The 27,744-nt window shown below is 38.5% G+C and overlaps 1 protein-coding gene across 1 annotated transcript in view; it reads right to left on the bottom strand.

Annotated features, from left to right (window-relative positions):
- Positions 1–2,942: 2,942 nt before the first annotated feature.
- Positions 2,943–27,744, bottom strand: part of TINAG (tubulointerstitial nephritis antigen) — a 45,035-nt gene continuing 20,233 nt past the window's right edge. The window contains exons 7-11 of the mRNA XM_071548483.1: positions 26,854–27,034; positions 26,359–26,404; positions 20,799–20,904; positions 7,079–7,124; positions 2,943–6,021 (exon numbers count right to left, since the gene is read on the bottom strand). Of these exons, the coding sequence (XP_071404584.1) occupies positions 5,911–6,021; positions 7,079–7,124; positions 20,799–20,904; positions 26,359–26,404; positions 26,854–27,034 (490 nt within the window). The 3' untranslated portion in view covers positions 2,943–5,910. The remainder of the gene's footprint in view (positions 6,022–7,078; positions 7,125–20,798; positions 20,905–26,358; positions 26,405–26,853; positions 27,035–27,744) is intronic.

Genomic DNA, 27,744 nt, shown 5'->3' with positions numbered 1-27,744 from the left:
ACATTTCTTGATGAAGAGAAGCCGTTTGGCTGGAGTCTAAGTCTTATAAGGGAAATTATGTTGTTTAGCCTGAGGAAAAGGATGCTCAAGGGGCACCTCATCGCAAGGTGGAGGTTGGTTTGTTCTCCCAGATAAGAAGGGATAGAACAGGAGGAAATGACCCCAAGTTTTGCCAGGGGAGATTTATATTGAATATTAGGAATAATTTCTTCACCGAAAGGAATGTCAAGTTTGGAAGTGGTTGAGTCACCATCCCTGGAAGTATTTAAACAATCTGTAGATATGGCACTTAGGGGCATATGTTATGTTATGGATTTGGCAGGGTTAGGTTAATGGTTACAATTTGCTCTTAACTCAGGCAAAGACACAGTCTCCTTCCTGCTAAAGGCTTGATCCTTGCATTGAGAAATGGGTGCAAAAATGTAAGTAATTTGTTCACATAGGAAATTGTTTTCAAATGGAAGGTGCAGCATTAAGTGCAAGCTCCCATCACATCTCTGGTAAAACATTAAGCTAAAGAGATTTACAAACATATCTCTCTCTAATTCTGATTTCTAGAAGTGTTGCTCATTATCTTCAGGCTTGCTCTTAGTCTGGCAACTTTCCTTGATCCCTGAAACAACAAGAAAATAGTTTCCTTGTCATTCATCTCAGGGCTTGTCCAGTCCCTGTTCCAGGTGCAAGTTCCTTATGTTCCTTGGAACTCTCTTTCCTCCTGTTTTAGGTTGCAGTCCCATAAAACACGTAATTTGTTGTACTAAGCTACACATAAAGCTTTGCAGCTTCAAGTCCCAGTTCTGGCTGTCAGCTTGAAGCCATGAAGCCTCCCTAAGCTCACCGTGCCCAGGGGAAGCTCTCCATGAGGAATCTCACTCTGGGCATCGAGGACAAAGCAACAACCCTAAAAATCTTTTTTTTTTCCTAACCATAGCCTCCTCAGGAAAGGTACAGGCAGCAATCAACAGATAGACAAAATCCAAGCCACATATTACATCCCCCAGCTAATGGCAGGGTAGAAAAAAACTCTGTGCTGGTGATATCTAGTCCCTCAATATTTGAACCAAACCTTGCAACTGTTTTTGTTGTTAATCAGTAATGAGCCAGTCTTCAGGGCAGCACTGGTACAGGGGCTTCTCATTTCTCTGAAGACAGGATTCAGGAGGATTACTAATGCCCTGCTTCTCTGAAGTGTTTAAATAAACATTGGTAAATCTTTCCCTACCTAATTTTACAGCCTGGCTGCCTTCAGCTTTTTATTTTTGAGCAATTGTGCTCATTAGGTAAGATGTTCAAATGCTTCTCTTTTCTCAACTAATTTTAGCAGGAGTACACACATACTGTGCTTTAATAGATGAGTATGGCTGTGTTAAAGCATTTTCATCATGCATGATTCTGAAATAGTAAAATGAAATGAAAATCCCTATTTGGCAAATGTCATCAGTTTTTCAGACTTCCTAATGGTAATGAGCAAACTCCAACAGCAGGGGAAAGCTGGTCTTGTCATGTTGTGTGCAGTGATCGCTAGCAAGAAGGAAGGGAGTTTTTTCTGCCTTTTGGCACCCTTAACATCTCCAACTGGGGCCAGGTGTAAAGGCAGCTGCCTGTGACTCAGTCTTGTTAGCAAGCCTTCAGGAATTCAGCAATTACCAGGCACCCCCATGTAAACAAATTACTCACTCAAAATACTTACTAAAGGATATTGATAATGCTTTCCATGGACATCTTTGGAGTGGGATTTACTATCATTTGTCAAATAGATGATGTTTCCCTAATAATAGGGTAGCAAAAAAGGTAAAAATAATGTGAAAATAACTGTGTTCCTTTATTTGCTGGTTAGCCATTTTAATTTTAAATTTTTTTTCACTTAAAGCCATCTCAAATGGTTTTAACAGTCTTCATCTATTAGATACTATCAGTAACATTTAGGATCTGATTGTGGGAAAACCCTAAATAATCAATACAAACTGGAAACGGCACCTGTTCTGCTCAGTTAATATTGGGAAGATTCAAACTGTCCCCAAGTTCATAGCTATTTCTATTCAGAGTTATGTCTAAAACTGTTTCTAAATATGTAGGAATTTAGACAGGAAGTTTTCTATGGGCTAGAATACTGTCAGGTCCCAGGTTGCAAGGCATAGATTCCTCTAGCTAGACCCAGATTTAACATTTCTCCATCAGACTGACATCTGTTCAAAACTTGATATATCCTGTTGTTAACAGAGCATATTGTTACGTGTAATCTAAGTGGACATTTATTTTTTGCTTGTTATAAAAATGTTACCTTTCTGATTTTATGGAAAAGGAAATTTCCTTTTATTATTCTATTATTCCTGCATTGTCTTCCCTTCCTGTAATTTCTCTTCCTTTCTGCATTTCCCACAGACCATCAGTAATATCAGTGTTTTTAAACCTGGTGAGCTCTCTATTGAATTAACCTGAGCCACATATCATTCCTTTATATTCAGTCAGGAAAAAGCTCCGGGCTAGATGATAATTTCAGTCCATGCTAGCAGGCATAGCTGAGTATTAGTGATGGAGAGGTCAAAAAAATTGAGAGAAATGAAAGAGGTGACACCTTAATAAAGAGCAAGTTTCCTCATACTCCAACCAAATAATGAACTGGAAGAAATTAAGGCCCTTCTGATATTTAAAAATCTGTCTTCAGGTAGTCTATGTAAGGCAGAGCCACTGGTGGCTCCCAGGCATCAATATCTCTTCAACCCTGTGAGAAGACCTGCACTAGCAAAAGACCCTTCACTTGTGCTCTGAATAGTATCACAATATCTGCCACTGAATCAAGGCTGCTTTTAAAGAGCAATTTGGCTTCTAGACGCAGATATGTTTGTTTGGCTTTTAATTCCAAGTACTGTCACTTATCCACAGACAGCAGCTTTATCATACTGAGGCAGTATGGAAAGGGCATTGAGCACATACATCACTCACAGTATTGTTTCAAATATGGGTTCCTTCAACATCTGTGCAAGAAGCTGATCCACACACAGCCTCAAGATATTTGTTTATTTCATGTCTATGCAGAGATGGGTGCTAGATGGTGAATCCACAAGGTTGGCACACCTTCAATATGCCAGATGCTTATTTTTATACACTTGGAAAAAATGGCATTTCCCAAATACATAACAACCTAAAGGTAGAGCAACAGAAGGTTAATCCCAGAAGGTGGGTAAACCAGCACTACTTTTCAGAACATTCAATTGCTTTGATATGGTTGGTTTTGTTTCACTTGCATATGGTGTTTTATTTAAGCCAAGATGACCATTTGATCAAGTAAATATCTAAGAGAAGAGTTTTGAGGTTTCTCCTCGCTGAAGAAACTTAATGTTACAACCCAGATTTTAGGAAGTTCTCACAAGTAAATCAGGAGAAGCAACAGCCACTGAAAAAAAAAAAAACCACAACAGTGCAAACCAACGTGAAGTTGAATGAATCACCACCAACAACAACACCAAGTTTACTGGATATGCTTTTATAGTGTCATTCACTCCAAAGTTAAATTCTACTCTTCTGGAATCTTGAGATTCCCATCAGTTTAGGAAATAGCCGTGTGGATGGCTCAGTACAAGTTCCTCTCAAGTATTGCTTTAGCACACTAAAACTAGAAGAGTTACTTCTCCTGGAGCACTTATGGCAGCTAAAATTGCTTGTGTTACAATTCACTACAAATTTCAAGTGATAAAGGCTTCTTTTGTCTACTTTCAGTTTACTATATGACACCAAAGGCCACAGAAGTTTGTTGTGCAGCATTGTGGTACTAACATTTTAATAATAGCTCCTCAGTAGGAATGCAATGCAAATTGTCTCCCTTTATTTTAAGAGATGTTATTTTATTAGCTAGGGTGTTTATTGTATGTCATTGTCCTAGTTAGAGCAGCCAGGACCAGCTTATCACTGTGTGGGTATAGCCAAAACTGTGTATTCTACAACCTTTTTGTCATTTCTAATGAACTGTTAATAATGGATCATTTGCAGCAGCTGCCCAGGGCAAACATGACCCTTCAGGCTACAGGCTGGGTGTTAGAGAACCCTGCAAGACAGAGTCTTCACACCAATGACTCAGGTGTGATAACTCACCTCTAGGGATTCATTAGCACCTTCACACTGAGCCTGAGGGGCCAGTCTGCTAAGGGGTGATCAAGGAGTCCAAAAATATCCCATGACTCACAGAGTCAGATCACCCATTGTGGAACTCCCCGCCCTGGAGGAGGTACTGGGCATTCCCACCTGAACCTAAGCAAATAAAATCATGGGGTTTGGGGACTTCTGGTACCAGTCAGATCCAGAGGAGGACTAGAACCTTGAAAGGACTGCAACTGTCATCCTCACAAACAGGTTTTCCTTCCCTTTTACTTTGGACTCTGAGGGACCATGTGGGGCTCACCACGGGGGCTAATATACACCATTCTGTTTGTGCTCCAGGGTGCTGGGTTATACCTCTGTTTTTTGTGGGTTAAGACAAATTTTTCTTTGAATCATTGTATTTATTGTAGCATTTTTAATGAATTTTAATTCTGACTTACAATCTCTTTTGAGTTGCATTAATTTCTCCTGCTGGTTTGCCTTTAAACCAGCACAGTCATCAGCAGTTCTTGAGGGAACTTGCTGATGACATTAGAAATCAAGTTCTTAATTTTCTAGAAGGAATGATTATTTTCTATTAAAGACACTGAAGGTGGTTCTCATAATTCTTTGTTCACTGAAATTTCATGGCAGTGGTTTTGCCTCATCTATTTCACATATATGTTTTCTTTCATAGATAATTTTATGACTGATTACTCCTGTTGACATCTGGTCTTTGGATTAATTGAAACTCAAAGGGGTAGAAGTAGTTAATTTTTTCTTGTATCAATAGTTCCAATATCTGTATTTCAGTTAACAAATGGGCAAAACAGTCCTCAAGCCTGCCAAGATTTGCAGTAGTGCTTGTAGGAGGGATGTATGCTAGAAAGCTGTTTCTATAGACAGAAGCAGCTATAGAAAGAGTTTCTGGGAGTCTCATCTGCACTAGGGATCCTGATGATCAACACCAGAAACTGTGTCTGCACTACAGATATGTCAATGGAGACAAACAACAGAATGTCTTTTTCATCTCTATCTATTGGAAACAGGTTTTTCACAATGGTCACACATGCCTGTTCCCCAGTTAAACAGGGAGTGGAAGGCAAGCAATTAGGAATTAGTCTAGTCTAGACTGAACTGAGGAAAAATTACATTTCCTCTTTATTTTAATTTTTAAAAATATTTAAATTGTACAGTTTTGGTTAGGGTTATGGGAATAGGAACACACTGTTTCACTGCAAGTTAACTTTATATTACTCTGAATACATCAACTTTGTGGGATTTACTGGGAAAAAATAATTTCCTGGAAGAGATATTGATACATAGATATAACTTACCGACTTAGTTGTAAGTAAGAGGATAGAACATAATTCTTCAGCTACAGGACCAGAACTCTCTTGATATTTCTTTGGAATTTATTATCCAGGATGACCATGAACTGTCTGAGCCAATTTTGTTTGGAGAGCCCATAATATTTCTGAAGTGATTTGTGACTAACAATGTAACTCCATTTATTTCAGGTACTATTCAATCATACATTAGTAATATAACAGCATAGTGATGAGATGTAAAGAACAGAGGAGGGAACTTCCTGCTCTGTGAGACGTCAAGGTTTTCTTTAGTACTGGATACAACATGCTTTTAGTATAAAAGGCTGTTTGTACCAGATGAGATTGAAGGGTGCTGTGATGTCTGCAGCGTGTTCATGTCAGGAAGACCTAGTAAGTGCTAATAGAAAGGTAACTTACAGAGAAGACATTTTATTTCTCCAGAAGGACTCAATATGCAACAATAGAAAAAATAGATACATCAGAGTATGGTACAGATAGACTATGGCTATCCCAAAGTAGCTAAAATCAGCTTCTCAATATCACACTCATTTTGTCCACGTAGAATCCTAAAATAACCATTTTCTCCCCAAGATTTTCCCCAGGAATTTGCAGCAATCTAAAAGTAAACAAAGCAGGAAAAATATTATCACCTTCAATTCTAAAGTAGTATTTAAAAATTCAAGGTGTAAGATTCAAAATTAACCTTTTGTGTTGGTTTCCTTTTAAGAAACTGTTTCTCAGATTTGGTGCACAGAGAATCAGCATGCATCCTTTTCTGATTTCTAATAACTCGTTCCATTTTACTTTGATAAAAAATTCAGTTCCAAAATCAGAGTTAATAAAAATGTAATACTAGACACTTTGATAAATTGAGGCAAAAATCTTTAGATGTAAAATCGACTACTGGCTGGTAAAAGTGAACATTGAAACAATAATAGTCAAAATTCCAATTAAAACTAATCTGTTAAAGAGAGACCAAAGATACAAAAAAAGCTGATTTTAATCAGTGAAGTTTCATTCAGGTAGCTTTTGACATATTGTGCAATATTTCTGATGAAGTCGGTAGTTCTCAGTATTTTTTCCCAGAAACAACCTATGAAAAGGTCTGCCATCAGCTATATAAACTTCAAATTACTTTCTAATGAACACAGGAGTAGTGTGATGAGTGGTTAATCATAATTCAATTTGACTTACTCTAAAGAAAATGTTCTTTGTTTGGCTAGTTTTTCATTTTGGTTTGTTTGGGGGGGATTTTCTGATAGACAGATAGGAATTGCTAACATTGCTTAAATAAACAATTTGTCTTTTCCAAATTTTTTAACAAATATCATTGATTACTTTTATTGAGTCTTATTTGTAGACATCAAAAAGAATGGACTCTTCATGAAAAATTTTAATAACATTTGAACAATTGAATGAGACAGAAAAGACAGTGAAAAACACAGATATAGGTGGGATGAAACAGGCTTCGAAACTGAAGTAGATGATGCTGTAGTTCAAGGGTTAGCTTGATCAAATTTGCCAGAGAGGAAATAGAATTATGCACAACACTTTAAGGTGAAGTTAAAAAAAATAGATGCAGAAAGAGCAAATGAAAATAAAGAAGAAACTTTTAGATGATCTATGTTGTTCTTTTCTTCTGTCTCAAAACACAGTCCTAAGAATTCACTTACCCAGAACTTCTGTTTCTCTCCATTTTTGCCAGGTAATGATCCCCACCTATTAGAAAAGAATGGTACTGTGATGCAACAAGTAAACAGGAGAGAAAAACTTGTCTTAGTTTGTTGTCCTAATTACCAGTGTCCAAATGAAGTACTAATAACAAACTTTGCTGATGATGAAAATGAGGATAAGTATCCTGCTAACCACAAGTCAAATCGCCATTAGGGATTACAAAAACTTAACACAAGTGTAGTTTTAGTTTGTCATTCCAAAAACCTGTTCACAGTTCATGATGCTTGGGTGCCTACAAAAGGGCACAAATGAATAAAAAAAAAACATAGTTGTGAAATTTGCACACTTTTCCACAGTGTAAAGGTTAACCCTATGATATACCAAACGCCATTAACAGAGTGTTTACTGGTGTATACCACACCAAAATGCGTTTGGGCTGTATTTGCTGTGCTCCATTCACTTTGAAAGGAAAGCAATAAAAATACGATGAAAAATCCCACATTGGGAGTGGACAAACTAAGTTTTTTCTGTCATCTTTGTATTTAAAAGCCACTTTGGCATCAACTCTCTTTGGTTAACAGTGAAATCTCTTTCACATGGAATACCTACACTTTCAACCAAAAGCAAAAAGAAAAGCAAGACAAATTGGCGACTAGCACAGAGTTGAAGTGTGAGTTATAGTTACAAACACAAAATGTAGCTACTGCTTGTTAAATGCAAGGAATCATAAAATAATATTGGTCATAAACACTATGAAAAGTAATTGTATTTTAAAGGGACTCATGATGCTTTTTATTTTAATCACCGTATAAAAGTTTGGGAATTATTAGTGATCTTTGCCATTTCTTTGCCATATACTTTAGATGTAGTCTGTCATGATCATAAATTTAAAAAAAAATCATAGGCTATCAGATTCATATCAGATTCATATTTATATCTTTCTTCATGATCATTTTACTAAAAAAAATACATCAGCTGTAGTGTGCATGCAAGTCCAATATTTACATCAGTCTTAAAGACAAAGGAAAATTGTCTTGAATTTATATTCATGTATTCTTGCCTTCTGTACTACATATTATTTCTCCCACTAGTTTGAGCAGAATGAGGGCAAGTTCCCGCAGATCCATATTTCTGTTATTAAATGTTTTTCTAACATTTGTTATCTTCTAAAAGAGTCAACTTCTAGTTTCATATACTGATTGGAATTTACTGATTCTCAGAAATGTTTTTAAATGTAAGAAAACTTATAAACCAATATGGGAAAGGATTCTTTTTTTATCCTTGACCATAACATATCCACAAATTTAATTTCCTAGGTTTTGTTCCATCATAGCCTGATACCTAGTTGCTTGGAATATGCATTTTATTTACAGTTTAGAAAGAAGAGTTGCTTACTCAGTAAGCAATGCCTATGGGCATTCATCAAATGCTCTAAATTAAAATACATTAAAGTAAAATACACATGAATGCAGCCAACAGGACAAAAGACGTGACTAATCCTCTTCTTACAGGACTTGACATTCTGTGTCTAGTGTCTAGTCTTGGACTTCTCCACACAAGAAAGACATTAACAGGCTGGAACAAGACCAGCAGGAGTCCACAGAGATGTGTGGGATCTGGAGAATATGATGACTGAAGCTGGTTTTGTTCAGCCCTCAGAAGAGGTGCCTCAGGGCAGAGCTGTTTATTGTCTTCTGCTTTTCACAGGGTGGGTATAGAGAAGATAGAGCAGATTCCCCTTATAGATTGTGGTGTCACTCCCCTGTCCCCTTCCACATTCCCTACTTGAACCACAACTACCAGCAGTGGTTGTGATGGCTGCATCCAGCTTACTCTGGACTTTGGGGAACAGATGACAACAGGGCCTCAGAGGTCTTACTGGCATGCAAATGACTAGAAGTCTATCATTTTATTCTATCAGTAGTGGACAGCCCAGAGATCACTGAGCATCCCTGCATGGCACAAGCCATTGGTCACAGTCAGCATAGTTTTGAGAGGAAAGTCGTGCTTATGAAATCAATTTCCTTTTATGACAAGGTAACCCACTTAGGTGATCAAGGGAAGCCAACTGATGTCATAGTTTTGAATTTCAGTAAAGCTTTCAATATTGTTTCTCAGAGCATCCTTCTGGACAAAATGTCCAACACACAGCTGAATAAACACATCATGGGGTGGGTGAGCAATTGGCTCATGGGTCAAGCACAGAGAGTAAAAACGAATAGGGTAACATCAGACTTGTGACCTGTCACTAGTGGGGTCCCACAGGGCTTCACCTTGGGCTTTGTGCTCTTCAACATCTTCATAAATTACTTGGATTTAGGACTGGATTCTGCATCTGGGATGAGGCAACTGTGGATGTTTGTACAGACTGGGGAATGAGATGCTGGAATGCAGTGCCAGCAAAAGGGACCTGGGGGTCCTCATTGATGGCAAGTTGAATATGAGTCAGCAGTGCCCTGGCAGCCAGGAGGGTCAACCATCTCCTGGGGGGCATCAGGCAAAGCATTGTCAGCCAGTCAAAGGAGGGGATTGTCCTGCTCTGCTCTGCTCTGCTCTGCACTGGGGTGTCCTCACCTTGAATATTGTGTGCAGTTTTGGTCACCGCAATATAAGAAAGGTACTAAGCTCTTAGAGAATAATTTACCTCTGTCTTGTATCCTCTGTCATTACTATTGTTACTGTTACTGTTCCTCCTCTTACCTCATTGCTGTTTCCAGTAAATCATTCTTATCTCAACCAGTGATCTTTTGTGACTCCAATTCTCTCCACGCTGATGCAGGAGGGAGGGAGAAGGGCGGGGGAGTGATTGAGCGGCACATGGTTTGGAGTGTTTCAGTAACACTAATTTGGAGAATACCAGTTCTAAACCACAACAGTGGTCTATTCTGAGATTTAAGCAGTACACTGTGGGATTTAGTTAAAAAGTGTCCCACAGTAGCTAACAGAGTATATTGGGATCCATTCACTTAAATGCAGGTGCCTGCAACTGTTTGAGTTGCCTTAGGGTGCCCTGGACACCCATATGTTTCTGGCAGACATGAAGGAGGACCTATGAGACATTCACATCCTTTTGGAGACACAGCCAGTTGGAAAGCTCTTTCCACTGCTGGTAGCACCAAATACTTGTGTAGGGGAAACTAATGGATCCACAAGCAGCTGAGTTGCCCTCCTGTCTCCAATTACTTTTTTGACTAGATCACCATCTATGGGGTGAGAATTTGAGTATCTAGCATATCACACTTGCCCAAACCTCAAACTGACTTCTGATTAACAATTAATAGCTAACTAATAATTAATAGGTGACACTAAAAATTTAATATTTAAGTGCCTACTGAAGTGAGATAAGGAAAGGAGAAAACTGGACTTTATTAGGAATATACAGTAAATAAAATGTTAGGAGTCAGCAGATAATAGGAATGTATGAGGTTTCAGAACTACACAACTGTAGCACGTGATTTCAGAATACATTATGAAGAGAATGAAGAGATTACAGAGTAAAAGACTTGGATTCTGTCCATCCAGGATAAAATAAGAGAATGTAGAGAAGAGGGTAAATTAACAACATGAATATTACAGTTCTGATATGTATCAGGTTTTCACAATATAGCACAAAATAGTAGATGCTACAGTTGGTTGAAAAAAATTAAAGCAGAAATGTATTGTGCTCAAAAGGTTGTCAAACTGATCTGGGATGCATTTTATGTTCCTTCACAGCTTGGAGCAAGAGTTGGTTTAGGGATCAACAGTTTGGAAGGACAAATTATGCTTTAGATAATAGCCTTGGAGTCTCAATCATGGAACAGAACCCCTTTGTGCTGGGCATTGTAAGAGAAAAGAATTTAGTAGAAGAACAAATACTATTGCTATTATCTGCTTTCAGAAACTAATATTGCAAGAAAATAAGTAGGAACCTACTCATGAATCTGAAAGATATCACTATTTTGACTATAAGTTAAAATCAATAGGAATTAATAAATGATTGTCACTACTTCATAAAAAATTATCATACTTTCAGAGTTTTTAACTGACACAATTTCTTTAACACAGTCAATATTGTATCTCCTCCTACAGTTCCTTCTCTTCCTCTGCCAGTTTTTGCTCCTGAGATTCTATAGTTCAGGTAGTCATGGCCAGTTTTTCCTAAAGTAGACCTACTAATATCCAAACTATATTTTCCTAATTAATGACATTACAAACTTGTTGATGGTAAATAGAGATTTCCAGTGTTTCTGGGGAAGAGAAACCCTTGGAAACTAATAGATGTGATAGTGAGCTGCAAATGAGACATAAAGTCTGCTTTAGATATGTTAACAAGATTAGAAAGAAAACCTAAGGAGCCAGAATTAAAAGCAGGCAAGATCATACATGTTCTGAGTAAAGAAATGCACAGCATATGACTGGAGCACTACACTAAATGTAATAAGTCACTGCAAGGAATAAAAACAATTACAGGTATTTGTGACAAATTGAGACAACAGGAAGTCAAAATACAGGAACTAATAACCTAGATGTGTGTAGGACTCAAAATCCAAGAAGAAAGAGAAAATTTAAAGTCATATCTATAGACAGAGAAGTCCAGAAAAGAAAACACCAAGAAAACGTAACCAAACAATTAAGGAATTTAACTCCTGGTGGAATTAGTTCCCCAATGGAATTGACAGAGACTTAAAAGAGAGTTGATACATTCTTGGACAACATCCATTAGAGAATAATGTTATGTTTTCTGGAAGGTGACCAAAATAATCTAATAGCACTCTTTTGTTTGCATTTATGATTATTTCAACTTGATATTTACTCCAAATGAATGACATTTCAAAAGCAAACAGATGCTGGACCTCATTACTTGGAAAGAGAGGGACTTTATTTGGGTTATTTTTGCAAAGGTTTAGATCACTACTGTCCCCACCTTTGGTATTTTTAGGAAAAGCTTTCGACCTTACCGCATCCAATGGTTACATTTATTAAGCAAAAAGATTTTAAGCAATCATTAAGGAAAAGTTCTCCCTATCAATACTGAAAATTACTTTTAAAAGGGAGTTTTTCTTCTGTCTGACAAAAATATTCTGAAAGAAATACTCCACTAAGCTTTTCCAAAAGAAACCATCACAGTCATCAACCAAAACTAACCTTGAACAAAAAGAAGTAATTTCACCAAACTGCATTCAGTCCCCTCAAGGGGAAAAAGTAAGCAATGTATTTCCACATTCACAAAGGAAGCCCTTTCCAACTGACTCTGTAAAAAGATTTCTGGTGCTCTTTGAGGTAAAAGGCTGAGCACTTGTGGGTTCATATAAAATGATTTTCATAATTATGTGTCCAATTCTATATAGTAGAGGCACCTTAGCTGTCCTTTTCAGTAATAACTTTCTCTTGATGTTAACTCTGTAGGAGCAGTCCCTGAATACACAAACTAGAATACAGACTCTTTCAGTATTTTTCTGCAAAATGGAATTTGCTTTTGTTTGAACATTTGCTAGTTTCTTTGCCAAAAACTTTATCACTGCAGTGAAGGTGGACTTCATGAGAGAAGCACAAATAAAATTACCAGAAAAAAATAGTAGCTGATAACTAAATATCATTGAATAGAACAATAAAAATCCTAGAAATACAACCTAACATAACAAAAAGGACTATTAGCAATGGATTCAAAACTGATGCCGAAAGGGTTTTTGTTCTGATTTTCACATTTTGTAGATTTTAGGAACACAGTAGTTGTAGATTTTTAGAGGGTTAATATTTCTAACAGTTTAAGTTTAATGCCTTTCTATCACTACCCCTGTCCCAGAACAGGGAGCTCAAATTCCTTTAGTTAATTAATCTTGTTTAGACTCCTTTCCAAGGTAAAGAGCTGAAGGATATCAGAAGGCCTACAGAATGAAACATAAACACAGGTCAGAGTAACCCAAAAGCCAGAATTGGATGAGCTCCAAGAGACCTTTGTGTGCCTGAGGAAGAAGAGCTGATGAAGACAGAGGGTCCTGATGACCCCAGACCCAACTCCAGGGGGTTGGACCAGGGGTGGGACTGGGGCTGAACTGAGAAATGTGTAAAGCAATGATTGGAGGGATCTTATTATAAAAGCCATGGAAACAAGAACTGAGACACATGCATGTCATCCTGTATTCCTGTGGGCTGTAGGCCCTGTGATATTAAAGGACCTTTACTTTTTATCTTACCCTACACTAACGTGGCTCGAAGTCCTTTTTTGGGGGGGAAGGGTCATTCACGGCATCAAAACCAAGGCATTCTGTCAGACAATAGAAACTTGATTCTAGACTGCTTTGTAGGTAAAATGCTGCTAACAGCAAATCCAGCAAAGACTTCTGAAGAGCGTGCTATATAATATTAAGACTAAAACTGTCAACTAGAAGGAAATAAAGCCTTAAAAGTAGAGTAGAATGACAGGTCTTATATCTCAAGCTAATAATTCCTGCAGATCTGTTGATGTTAGTGGAAGTTAGTGCTTTACATAAACTGTTTACTGGACAAAAATACATGTGATCTAAAACTACTCATCTTAATTTCTTCGCTGGACTTGATTGTATAACTGTTGTAATGCTACCAGAGAAAAAAAGTCTAACTCTTTCAGGTCATGTCCTATTTTTAGTGTTTTATCACAAAAGCCTAGTGCTTTTGAAAAACTAGGAATATTCTCTACTCAATTAGACAAAAGTTTGGTTCTTAATCTTTTATTAATAGTCAGAAGGTTAGGGTCAGTGACTAGTGTTTGCCATAAGAAAAAGCTTCTTAGAAAAATGGTTGCTGGAATTTGAAACTACAGTTTTGCCTGGACTTTTCAGCAGGAGTGGTGAGTCAAATTACCAGTAAGTCAATAGTTAAATCATTCCTACAGATCTACTGTGATGAATTACATGGGAGATAGTCTCATAGATTTAACAGCATTAATCATCAGGCACTGTGTATGTTTATTCCATGAACTTCTAATGTATTTCTCTTTGCTGTAAAATATGTTTGAGTGCTGCTGTTTGATATTTAACACCTGATGATTATCTGACAACAAAAAAGTAGATTATTTTTTCCACATGAACTCAAGCCAAAATTTCTTTATTCAGGAAGGAAATAATTTGGGTTACGAGTTTTGATGGTTTAAGATGTTACTTGTTTGTAGTTATTCTGTAAGTTTGAGGGAAGACAAGAGGAAAAGAGTGTCTTCAAAGCCAGAATCCCAATTCTCACTAGCAGTAGTCACTTGTATCTTTTTAAAGACTTTGGACTTTACACAGGAGAGTCATTTAATTGTGGGTTAAATCTTAGAATTCTGTTGCTCTGTCTGGCCATCCCCTCAACACTAAAACACAAGGTTTTTGCCTCACATATCAATTTTATCTCCATTAGTATGGCTTTTTGTGTTGAAAATTAAACCAATGTTTTTTTCAGTGCATAGGTGTTTCAATCTAGTAGTTGGCTAAGCCATTTAATTTGATGCAGGATTGCATTAAATCTTCCAGTGAATCATTGATTAAAATAGAGGGGAAATGTGTTCTCAGTCAATGTACATCTCAGTGTCCTCTCATTGAAAGTCCTTTGCCATTCTGAGAACCTTTCCATCTGAAAATTTATGTTGTTCATGAAAGAGTATCAAGGCTTTTAAAAATACTATTCTTATCCCCTCCAAGCCTTAAGATGATGTTCCATAGATGGAAATGTAGCTAAAGGCATGGGCTTTTGAGACCTTCCTGGATTTTTAAGTTTCAGGGCTTCAGCAGATACAGCATTTTAGTGAAGTTATGGATCATATATTGTAGGTTGGCACTGATACTAAAATGATGCATATGAAAAAGTCTGAGACAAGATTTGTCTGCTGCAAACATTAATGATGGATACTTCATTTCACTAACTTTGAAAACAGATTTATTTGGACTAGAACCACTGCTACTTCATCCAGTGTACTTCCTCTATATTGGATAGACTTTGGTACGTTTTAACCATCAACAAATCTGTCTCATGTCTTCTTTTTCTATGGACGCTATCTGCTATGGAACAGATACTAGAGCTACACATCCTACAAAGTAATTCAGTTCATCTTAAGAGAGATAACTAAGTGTTATGGGTTCACCTAGGTGGGCCTAGATTTGGGCCCTGAAGTCTGGACTAGGCCGAAGCTGTCAGCTGACTTGAGCTGGGCTGAGCTAACAGCTGACCTCTTCTAGCCAGTAACTTTGTATTCCATACCACATTATGACATCATCTCCAGGGAAGGAGGAACCAGTGTGGGAGTGGTTAAGGCAGTCGCTTCTCAGCCCTCCTCTGGAGAGGACGCACGATGCTGTCCCAGGGGGGATGGAGAGGACCAGGCCCACCACTGGCTCACAGGGTACCTCAGGAAAGTAAAATGTGTTGTTCTGGGTCTCTCCTTTCTGCTTGGGTTTGTCTCCCTGGGGAATAAGCTTCTTCTTAAGTAATGTGTAGTTAGGACAGTAGAATTTGTGTGTTTGTTAAGAAGTTGACGTGGGGAACTTGTTGTTGTAGACTTGTGTGAGTGTATATTTGTACTCTCTTCTAATTGTCTCTTTCTTTCTGTGAAAAATATATGTAGATTTAGTATAAATGCAGTTTGAAGTGTTTTTTTCCTTTCCCCTCTCTTTTCCTCCCTTTCCCTGGTGTTAGGAGGGAGGCTTTTCTCTCTGTGCTTGGGGGGGTTGGCAGTTGCTTATCTCAAACCAAGACAGTTAATGGTGCGTTGGCCGGGAAACTCGGGAGCGACGGAGGACCTTGGCAGGTGTCCCAGAATCTTAGCAGGCTTCCCGGGAGGATTGTTGTAGAAACATAGATTGATAAGTGCTTTGTTTAAGTACATCCAGAACAGAAAATGTAAACAACACAACTCTCCCTTGCTGTTGAATGCTCGTTTTCACTGTTTCACTGTCTTTGTGAGTTCAAACAGCTCGACTGGTGCCTGCTGTGACTGTAGCCACTGCAGAAAAGAGAGGCCCATGAAAGCTGTTCGTGTGTGGCAAGACACGGCTGTTTGAGTTAAATCCCTGAGGACTCATCATGTGAATGCTGATGTGCCCAGGAGCCGAGCTGATGAGGAGCATCTCACCTGGACTGGCATGGGGAGGAGGTGTTCCTGGCTCGATGGGCCCATCGTGCCTTAGGCCACCTGCAGGTGGATAAAGTCGAGGGGTGGATTTAACCGTGAACATTATTCTTAAAGTTATCCACAGTTGTGAAGCGTGCTTGCCATTGTGAGACCCCAGTGAACAGGGAAAAGAGGAGCTGCGGAACCCCCTGCAGAGAACCCTACAGATGCGGCACCCAGAACCAGCGCCCGCAGTGCTGAGCGACCCGCAGGAGCCGGGGCTGTCGCTGGCAGGGCTGCTGCCAGGGCTGCGAGCGAGCCGGGGGAGGCTGCGAGCCGTGGGAGGCTGTGAGCCGTGAGAGGCCACGAGCCGTGAAAGGCTGTGAGCTGTGAGAGGCCACGAGCCATGAGAGGCCACGAGCCGTGAGAGGCTGTGAGCCATGAGAGGCTGCGAGCCATGAGAGGCCGCGAGCCGTGAGAGGCTGCAAACCGAGCCAGGGCTGCGAGCGAGCCAGGGCTGGCGAGCCGCTGGGGCTGCCTCTGCCTCTGCTGCTTGCTTGTGCTGCTGTCGGGGCTGCTTCCGAGGCTGCCAAAGCTGTTAGGACTGCTGCTAAGGGGGATGGCTCACATGGTTAACTGTAGTACTGCTGTGTGACCGAGGAGAAAGACATGAAGAGAAGCCTGTGTAAGCTGTTGATGTGTGGTGGGACACTGCCGTTTGAGTTGAATCTTTGAAAACCCATCGTGTGAGTGTTGATGTGCCCAAGAGCCGAGCCAATGAAGAACATCACACCCTGGACTGGCTGGGGGAGGGTTGTTCCTGGCTCAGTGGGCCTATGATGCCTCAGACCACCTGTAGGTGGATGAGGCCAAGGGGTGGATCTGACTGTGAACACTATTTTAACCCCAGTGGGAAACTAGAGACTCCTGAAGAGAGGATGGTAACCCTATTGAAAGACATGAACCATCAGATAAGATAACCTGAGATGACCTGCTTTGTTTCCATCTGAAATATCTACCCCATCCTAATGGACTCTTAGCCACATTATGGAGGGGTGGAAATCAGCCCTGAAAAAAAAAAATAAGTGTTTAAGCATGAGAACCTAAGATATGAGTGACATAATATGGTATGGAATAAGGGGTGGAGAATGTTATGGGTTCACCTAGGTGGGCCTAGATTTGGGCCCTGAAGTCTGGACTAGGCCGAAGCTGTCAGCTGACTTGAGCTGGGCTGAGCTAACAGCTGACCTCTTCTAGCCAGTAACTTTGTATTCCATACCACATTATGACATCATCTCCAGGGAAGGAGGAACCAGTGTGGGAGTGGTTAAGGCAGTCGCTTCTCAGCCCTCCTCTGGAGAGGACGCACGATGCTGTCCCAGGGGGGATGGAGAGGACCAGGCCCACCACTGGCTCACAGGGTACCTCAGGAAAGTAAAATGTGTTGTTCTGGGTCTCTCCTTTCTGCTTGGGTTTGTCTCCCTGGGGAATAAGCTTCTTCTTAAGTAATGTGTAGTTAGGACAGTAGAATTTGTGTGTTTGTTAAGAAGTTGACGTGGGGAACTTGTTGTTGTAGACTTGTGTGAGTGTATATTTGTACTCTCTTCTAATTGTCTCTTTCTTTCTGTGAAAAATATATGTAGATTTAGTATAAATGCAGTTTGAAGTGTTTTTTTTCTTTCCCCTCTCTTTTCCTCCCTTTCCCTGGTGTTAGGAGGGAGGCTTTTCTCTCTGTGCTTGGGGGGGGTTGGCAGTTGCTTATCTCAAACCAAGACACTAAGCCAGTGCAGATAAATAGCCATGGAAGATACAGAGAAACATGTCTGTCTAGCAGAGGCATAGGAATTCTTCTACATCAAAACATAGCTGTTATGTATCCCAGTCTCCATTACCCACTTTTTCTACTTGTCTCTAGAATACTGATGCAGAAACTGCCTGAGATCCTTCTCTTTCTAATATCAGTGGGATCAGTCAATCCTGCCTTGAGATTGTTAAAAGCCCCATTTCACTGTCCACAGAGACCGTGATCAAACCCAAATGGCCTGCTAACATCATAACCCTCTGCCTGGCTGTTTCACATTTTCCTCTCCTCCTTCCATGCTCTCCTATTTTTTCACATTCTCTTCCTGAGCCTGAGGTCACATAGTACCTCAGTGGAGATGGACTTACAGTGCTGTCAGAGCTGATTGTACAAATAAGCCTTTGAATGAGAGAAAATAACTAGCAATTTCAAGCTGCAGAATGAGGGAAGCCAATAAACACATTTACAATCCTTATGATCCAATAATCAATTAGGCAGTTTATATGTACATTTCTGGTTTTGTACAAATAGCTCTTGCAAGCTTCACTAAAATTTATTTTCATTTTTATATTGTACAATTCATGAGCAATTTAAGGCATTATCAAAAATATTTCTGAGATCAGCATGTCACTGCTCCTCTTTTTCTCTCTGGGAACCATTTCAGCTAAGCAGAGTGCAAATAATAGTCAACATTTTTATTTGAATTACAACTTAGTGAGATTTTGATGAGTTTTTTATTTAGGTCAAGAAGTCTAAACTACTCTTTGCACAAAAAAACCCCACCCAAGCTCTATATGATTGACAATGAATTTATACCCAAGCCAGATATTTTGTGTTCAAATTAGTTGAAAATAATGAATAATATGGAAAAGTGATAGCTTAATCCTGAAGACATTAAAACCTATACAAAGGAGTGATTTAGACTTCATGCTGCAGAATCACATTTTATGACTGGATTTATCATTACTAGAAATACCTTTGGCTCCAACAGCCTCCAACTTGTCAAGCTCTAACTCAATTTTTACAGTTAAACACTTCTGCAAATATTTTTATCTGGCAAAATCTTGGAGGCCAGAGCATTTATCCATTAGACAATGAAAGGACAGTTAATTCTTTATATTGTTGGATCCATTGTATTTTTCAGAAATGTTGAATTAAAGTTAGTGAGTAAATGCATTCCCCAGATATTAAACTCTGAACCAGTCTGAGGTTTTCTAAATATCATCACCTTCAGTTTTTGTCTTTTTCCTTCACTTCTCATATCCTTCTTCAGTATATCATACCATTAAGCTTTCCTCCTACTCCACATTTTGCTGAGAACCCTCTGCAGGGAGCTGCCTGTCTCGGTGGAGGCACTCAGATTTTGCTCATGAGTGACTCCTTGCCTAAGGGCTGCTATCTTTTCTTTGCACAGTCTATCAGTTCCGATTTACATCAGCATTCACTTGAAGACAGTATTTATCCCCTTCTCTTTCCCTCCTCAGCCATCATTTTGTCCCCACGTGTTCTTGCTTAATCATTCACTCAGGTAGGTTATTCAGCACATATGTGGAGCAGCATGTCTTAGGGAACAGTAGTCATCACCCTAGGCTTGCACCACTCCTGCTTCATACCCTCTCAACACCTGAGCTGACAGCCTCACAGCAGCTGTGAGTGGCTGATCCCTGAGCGGCAGCATTCAAATTGCACTGCAAATTTTACTAATTTTATTGGCTTCTCATGGCTGTTCAAATATACCTTAAATACACTCAGAGAAACTGACATATACTGACTGTCCTCCATGAACATATTTTCCTATTTCAGTCCTCCATATTTCTACCGGAAATTCCAGTTTCTCTTTTTCATTGCTTCTCAACATTCTCTATAATCATAATTCAGGAGCTTTTCCTCTACTAGTCTGAGTCAATACTTTTTGCAGCAGTGTAGAAACAAGTATAATCTTGCGGAAGCCTGCTGCTTCTCTCTGCTGCTGTGCCACTATCAGGCACACTCTTGTAATTCATGGCCAGCAGTTTCCACAGCCATAGGCATGTCTATGTCCTTCCAAAGACAACTTCACTAAGAGCACAAGCACAAAATGCACCTTATTTCATAACTTTATTTTCTTGAACTACATGTTGGAAATGTTCTCAGTAATCTTCCTAACACAGGTCTGAATTATTATTTATTTGATATTCTAGACCACCAATAAACTATTTGTTTGAGATTCTCCAGTCATTTTTCTGTGTACTCAGTGGTTTATTAAATTTATCATTGCATATTCCATCCATGTCAAAGAATAAAGCCTCACAGTGTGTTCTGTAATTCAAATGTATGCATTACTAGATATTTGTCTTCTTAATATAATGACACTGTTCTACATTTGAGGGGAAACCTACCAGGGTACTGCACATGTGCTTCTGCAGCAGTTTCCCAAATAAAATCAGCAGCAGCTGATTCTGTTCAGGGCATAGAGAGCCCAGATTGCTGTGCTAGTAAGTTCTGCAAGTAAACTGAGAGGCCACTGACAACTTTTATGTTTCTATTTGCACTCTGCTTAGTGGGATTTTTGGAGAAAACTGTATCAGCTTTGTTCACAATTTAATGTGTACTTGAAATATTTGTGAATACTCAGCAAAATATTTTATTCTATAAACTATTATATTTGAAGTTTTAGAGCAAATATTAGAGTAGGTTAAAAGACAATGAGTCTACACCTCTTTCCAAGACTCTAAAATTCTCAGACAAGGCAAGAGTGAAAAATAACAATCTTGCATTGGGAACTAGCAGTTTTCTATCTGTGACACCGAAACCTTTGGGTTCCAAACTGGTCACTGACATTTTACTACAGTCATGACTGGCAAAGAAAAAGGGTAAAAGAACATGCTTTACTCACCCGAGGAGTTTGACTGAATGAGTCTTCCATTTAGATCCTGCTTTTGGCGTGTGTCGATATATTCCCTCTTTGTAAAGGAAAAAATCTTCATACACTTTCATTATAGCTGAAAAACAACAGAAAAAGTCAGCACAATCAGCAAATATTACTTCTACTCTTGTTTGCTCCTTGCATTTTACCAGTGACATTTTTGTTGTGTGTTGGACTGCATTGTGTAGTTTAAAATTATACTAAAAACATTAATTTCTCAGAAGTTCCCGCTGTGAGTCAACAGAATACTTGAACAGAGTTCTCTCAGTATCTCTTTATGAAGTTGATTGGGTTTCCTTGTCATGGAAACTCCTTATAATGGATTTCTTCCAATACAGTAAGAATTATTGCCACAATAAAGCTTACATAAATTTTGAAATCAGTTCAATAAAATTAATATCCTCAAGGTTCACATATAACCTACTCGGTTTTGAGTAGCATCTGTACAGTCAAAAAAAAAAATCTGACAACGTATATCCTGTGAAATATGGTGGAATTACATGTATGCCTTTTTCTGAGATTCAGAACTCCTCAAGTACACTGCCATCTGCTTAAAGAAAACTAGATTGTCGGTATACAAATATAAATTCTGACTTTCAGTTAAAAAGGTGGAAAAAACACCACATTTTGTCCATAAAAATGTAAGGTGAAAAAACTGATGAACTGGAAACTTTGTGCAAGTGAATGAAAATTATAACTTGCATTTTATGCCTATTCGTTATTTCATAGGAGTATCATTCACTTGTTTATTACAAAATATAGTTCTGCGTTTCTTTTCCACATTTGTTCTGCCACTTTAGTGCCATTTTCTTTACAGTGGCCTACTAGATACAGAGAAATAAAACCATTTTTCATGTCTACATACCTTTACATTCCAGTGAATTGGAAGCTTAAATATGAGTTTAACTCAAACTTATTTTTAGCTTATGATTTTAACTGCCACGCAGCTTGGAACATGAGAATAAGTGAAATCCCATTTCCTAAAGTCTTGCATCTTGGGAGTGCCATAAAGTTCAAGTTTCACTGACCATTTTTATGTGGTTGGAGCATTTACAAAATGTGTGCCTGGTATAGACTTGCTGTATCCAGTGAGCTAAGCTCATGCTGCAGTTTTTATTGCCTGGCACGCTTGCAAATTTCTTTCTCCTACCTGAATATTTTCATAAACTTGAAGGAAATAACTATCTTAATGATATCTTGGACTCTATCATACTTGGTTGAAAACAGAAAACAGTCACAAATTTTAGGGGATGAAAGAGAACTTCTCAGAACATGGTGAAATCAGGCCATTAGCCCAAGAAACCTGCATATAAATGTACCTTCTTAATGAGATCAGTCACATAAAAAAAATATGCTGATAGCAACACACAAGGAGTAAACTGATGCTACCTAGCTGGCAAGTCAGAGGTTCAGCTGTGTCAGTTAAATCAGAGAAAAAGTTAAATATTTCAAATTAGTAATGTTACAGCTTCTGCTGAGCTGCCTGCCAAACCAGAGCTCACTCAACTGGCAGCCACAGACCAAGTGGGAAAGAGCACAAACTTTATTCTTAGTTTCTAGATGCAAGTTCAAGACTCCATTGGAGCTCTCTGCAAAGGCTTCCCTCCTCCCTCTGTCCTCAGGCTCACCAGTATACAGAGCTAGAAATTTAATTCCTGTGGATGTTCCTGTCCCACTCTGTACAATGCCACATGTATAGGTTTCTGAGCTGCAGAGGGGTCTGTAGAGGGAGGGTTTGAAAGTGGTACAGAGTGAAGGGTCCTGCTGGCCTTAGTTTAGGCAAGAGTATCACAGGGCAAGTGAAGGAAATAGATCATTCAAAAAATAACTGTAGAGACTTCCCTGGATCTGGTTTTGATAGCTTGGCCAAAGGGAGGGAAAGAAATGGGGTTGAATGAAAATATTGCAAAATTAATTTCTCCCATGGGAGGACTGAGATTTGAAAATCTCATCTTCCATCAGGATCAGACACATAGTTCTTGAAATTAAGGTCCATGTGTTAAGTTTCAGAAAACAATCTATTCTTTACCAGCACCTCTAAATCATGGAATCATAGAATGGCTTAGGTCGGAAGGCACCTTAAAGATCATCTAGTTTCAAACCCCTGCCATAGGCAGGGACATCTCCTTCTATTAGAACAGGTTGCTCAGAGTCCAATTCAATCTGGCCTTGAACAATTCCAGGAATAGGATCCTGTTTCCTAGTTCGCTTCTGTTCCCTCATGAGTCACTTGCTCATCTCTGTATGACTACAAGTGTGCTCCAGTGTGGCCAGCACATTTCAGAGTCACCAGCAGACCTTGCCAGCATCCTGTCCCTCTGACCTTTGTATCTCATCCCGCACCTTCCAGGGACAAGCCTGATATTGTTCCCCTTCCCCCATCACATCTAGTTTAAGGCTCTGCCAATGAGCCTCCCTAGTCCCCCAGCAAAGACTCTCCTCCCTCTCTGAGACAGGTGAATCCCGCCTGATGCCAGCATGCTTGGTCCTTAAGCCCATTGCATTGTCAAAAATTCTCAATAATTTGGCAGTGACACCAGCCATTTAGCCCTGTATTAATAGACTCAATCCATCTGTATCTTCCTATGCTGCTGCCTTCTGCTGGAAATATAGAGGAGAATGTAACCTGTGGCTCAAATCAAACACATGTTCTTGTCTGAAGAAACATCATACATAAATTATTTCCATTGAAGTGAAGTAGAAAATTTTGAAGTGTATTTGCAGAATAACTTTAGTCTGCGTGAAAGAACTTTATCCATGTTTATCTATACATTGTCTGCATGTGTATACATAGATTCGTTTATGTGTAAATATCTATACTTCTGGATATGTCTATACTTTGTAATAAGGAGCTAAATAATGGTACAGCTTCTGGAGTTAGAGTGGTCTAGGTGCATGAAGTGTAGGGTGGACAGACATGATAATTCTAGATCTAGCACTGAGCTATTTTTAATTTCATCAGTGAGTTCATCCTGACACAGACTGTTACATGGGCAAGATGAGATGATCACAGTCCACCAGCTAACTTTTTTCCCTCTCGTATAGAAGCAACTTTTCATTTTACAAAATGAATGAATTAGTTAATAATTAATCAGTAAAAGTAACCATTTTCCTAAGGTTGACTGTAGTTCATGCATGAGCTAGTTCAGTCATGCTGAGCTTGTTAGATCTATGCATATAGATGCATCAGATTATAAGATTGATACCACTTTGAATTCCGACACATAAAATTCTTAAATAAGAACATGTGTCTCTAAGACATGCACAGATACAAGAAATTAAAACTGGTTGCTACAAAAGGGAACAAACTTCAGTACTGTACGTTAATGTAGCTGAGTGCTTCCTCCAGATTGTTTCCTAATGTCAGCAAATTAAATACTCCTTTTTTTTCCCAAGATCATGATAGCTGAAATTATAGGTTTTGTGGGGTCAAAACTCTTATGTATTTCCAACAATGTGTTAGCTTTTCTTTTGATTGAGTCTGACTATGGTGTCAGAGAGGATAACACTGAAACATCAGAGTATTTGCTTAAGTACATTAAAAACAAAAAGGGCAATATTATATTTGAACATTTTCAAAGTACTGATCAAATTTCATTTTGTTTGTTGAAAAAATGGATTTAATCATTTGCTGCAAATGCTAATTGCATGATTTCTGTACCATATAAGACAATGACACATCAGAGAGAAACTGTGATTCAAACTTGGAAGTTGCATAAAATAAAATTTTCAATTACATTTCTTTACCTACTGCTTCACAATTGTTAAAGAATAATGTTTTATTAACTTTCAATATGCCCAAAAATCAAAGTCCATTCATCACCAAGCAATATGACTTTCTACATCATGATCTTGAAAGGATCTTAAATGTTTTCCAGCTATTAAACATTACCTAGTACATTAGATAAGACTGGTCCTAAGCATTTTGCAAATTCCTGAGGAATGATAAGGGAATTAATAATCGAAAATCTCCTTCAGTATTTGAAGATCATTTACAGGATGTTTTTTGGGAAAAAAAGTATGATATGGTTTTAAAATAAGACTAATGCCCTCATTGCATTTGTAATATGGGAATACAGAAGAATCAGTGACAAATTACTGGGCCATAACTGTGGCTCTTTTAAAAATCATGTTATAGCCAAGTGAAAAAATGGAAAGCGATTTCACTCAGTGATGCACTCGGTTATATAAACTCTTATTTACATCTTGATTTTTCCACATACAGAATAACATTAACCTGATACACAAAAAAACACTGACGTTTCAAAAATTATGTGAATTATTCAGAAGTTAAATCCTAACAAATGGCTGAATATTGATTATTTTGTGTATAAGACTTAGTACTAAGAGATTAATCCAGCGAACTGTGTACACACACTATGAATACAATATTCAAGAGAGGTCTGAAATTCTGTCTTGAGGATCCTATTTTTTTCATTTTCTTAGAAGTTACTGTCCTTTCATCTAGATTAAATGCAGTGTGGAAAAGAATATATTTCTTGAACAAACAAGCTTGGACGGAGCAAAAAATGACTGATGATGTTGATCTTGGTAAGTGTGACCTTCAGATTAATTGTGGCTGCCCACACAAAGAGCTTTAAGAAGTCATTTCAACTCTATGCACAGAAATGAATTCTATCTAATAATCAAAACCATTTGAATAATAAATTGGAGATTATGATAATTCCTTATATAATTAAATGCAGCAGAAGTCTAGAAGTCCCTTGAAGAAAATTACTTTGGTTTTTCATCAGCCATCCATCCAAGATAGGCGGACACCCTGTGTTATGACCTTTCCCCATCCCCCAAGACCCACATCCCTCAACCTCCCTAGTTACACTGGCCTGAGCTGTGAGAGGAACATGTATTTTCACCTGCTGCCAGCACCATCCATTGCCACGAAGGGACAGTATTCGGGGTAAACAGGGTTTTTTGCAGTCCCTCACTCACTGCTGAAGTCTCTTTATTTCTGACCTCTAAGGCGTCAGGGATTTTCATTGCAAAGTTCAGCATAAAAAGTCAAAACTGAAAGGCCTCTAAAACCAACAAGAGCATTTTGGCTCTGAAATAGGAGATTCTGGGGGTATTTCAGTACTGAATGATTTGCTGGAGAGCTCATATACTGCAACATTACCTTCAAGGGAGAGCAGGCCTGGTGGGTTTGCCTTAGCCAGTGGGGAATTAACTTGAGACTTAGAGAGCAGAGTTTGGCTAACATTTAGTTCCTTCTGCATAGCCATAGTTGCTAGTTCACCAATGATCAAAGAACTCTTATGGGAAAAAGGCACATTTCCTGCACACATATTTTCCACAAATTTTCAAAGAGGTCATTTTACCCTTTACAGACTCTGAGGCAGTAGTGCTGCCTTTAGGGCTACTACTTGCCCATCAATACATCTGGGTGATCTGCAGTGCACACAACTGCTTTCTTCAGTGTGGCATGTAATTTGTGTTTTCTAATATTTTGATAAAAGGTCATTCCATGGTCTAATTATTTAAATAATGTTATCATCTTTCAAACTTACCATACCTTGCACTGGTCCTTTGTCCATGATTTCTTTCATTATATCAGTTTCCTGACAGGTGGTGAGGCACAGAGGGCAAGGGAAGATAATACATTTATTAAATAAAATTAAAGCTCATAACTAATTGATCATTATATACACATATATGTAGTATAAATATGCCATTTTACTTGTATTTCTGCTGGAGAATATTTGGTTTACCAAATGAGCAACACCTTCAGAAACATGTTTAAGAAGCACTAATGCACCGTTGTGACTGCATACTTTCTTTTCTGTCTCTAATTTCTACAGACCACAAAGCAACAGCTTTAAAGAGATAATGTATAAAGGAGAAACTATCAAGGATTTAAAATCTTATGAAATACAATGGCAACATAAATGAAAATTCACAGCTCTAGTCTTGAAGTAAAGTGGACATACTTTAACATGCCAGATGATATTGAAATGCCCAAGTAGTAAAATAAATAAGACAATGGGTGAACACCATGCCGTGAACTTACTTTTGAGGAGACCCTGTAGTGAGAGGCACATCGGTATAACCGATTGGATTTTTCTAAAGCATTGGGACACGGCCCATTTGTATAGTTTTTTCCATATTCACTTGACACATAACAGTGATTTTCAGCCGACAGCCCCAGGTGACTGTTCCAAAATGATGGATAACAAGCATATGATACAACGCTGTTTAGATATATTAAAAAAAAAGGTGATTAGAAGCTTGCTTAAATATTTTTGCCATTTTATTTCAAGCTTTTAACTATTTTGTTTTGTAACTGTCATATTTCAAATAATATTTTTCATAAGTGTGAATGATTCATTTTCAACACGATGGTATTTGCTTCAACTCATATACATGATATTTATGATTTAGTTTCAATTTGAGTAGTCCTCTCCCCACCCTTCTCCAAAGAGAGATAGGGTAGAAAAAGTGGGTTAGCACTTGCCATCTGATACATTCATCTCATTCAACATTCCTAAAACCTCACATCGAATAAGATCAATAAATGACTGATGTAGTCAATGGGATTCATTTAGCAAAAATGGCTTGTGAGGTGAGGATGGATTACTGCTAGGTATTTCTGAAACACTGTGCACATTGCCATGTTAATGCCATGGAGTCCTATGAGAGAGTTTATTTTAAAGAGAGTAATTAAATAGTTCACTGAAGCAAAAGGTTTAAAAATAGGCAGTCCTATAAAAACATATGTATTTAAGTATCTCATCAATTATACTGAACTTTCTGAATCTGTGGGAAACTTTATTTCTACACAATATGAAGTATAATCATGTTTGCCTGCATATACTTAGTTGTCAGGAGTTTTACAAGATGAGCCCATATATGTATTTCAGCTATTTTTAATAAGACATAGCATTTTCCCATAGCATTTGTT

The sequence above is a fragment of the Pithys albifrons genome, chromosome 2, assembly GCF_047495875.1.
Source record: "Pithys albifrons albifrons isolate INPA30051 chromosome 2, PitAlb_v1, whole genome shotgun sequence".
NCBI lineage: Eukaryota > Metazoa > Chordata > Aves > Passeriformes > Thamnophilidae > Pithys > Pithys albifrons.
This window is presented reverse-complemented; position numbering and strand designations above follow the sequence as displayed.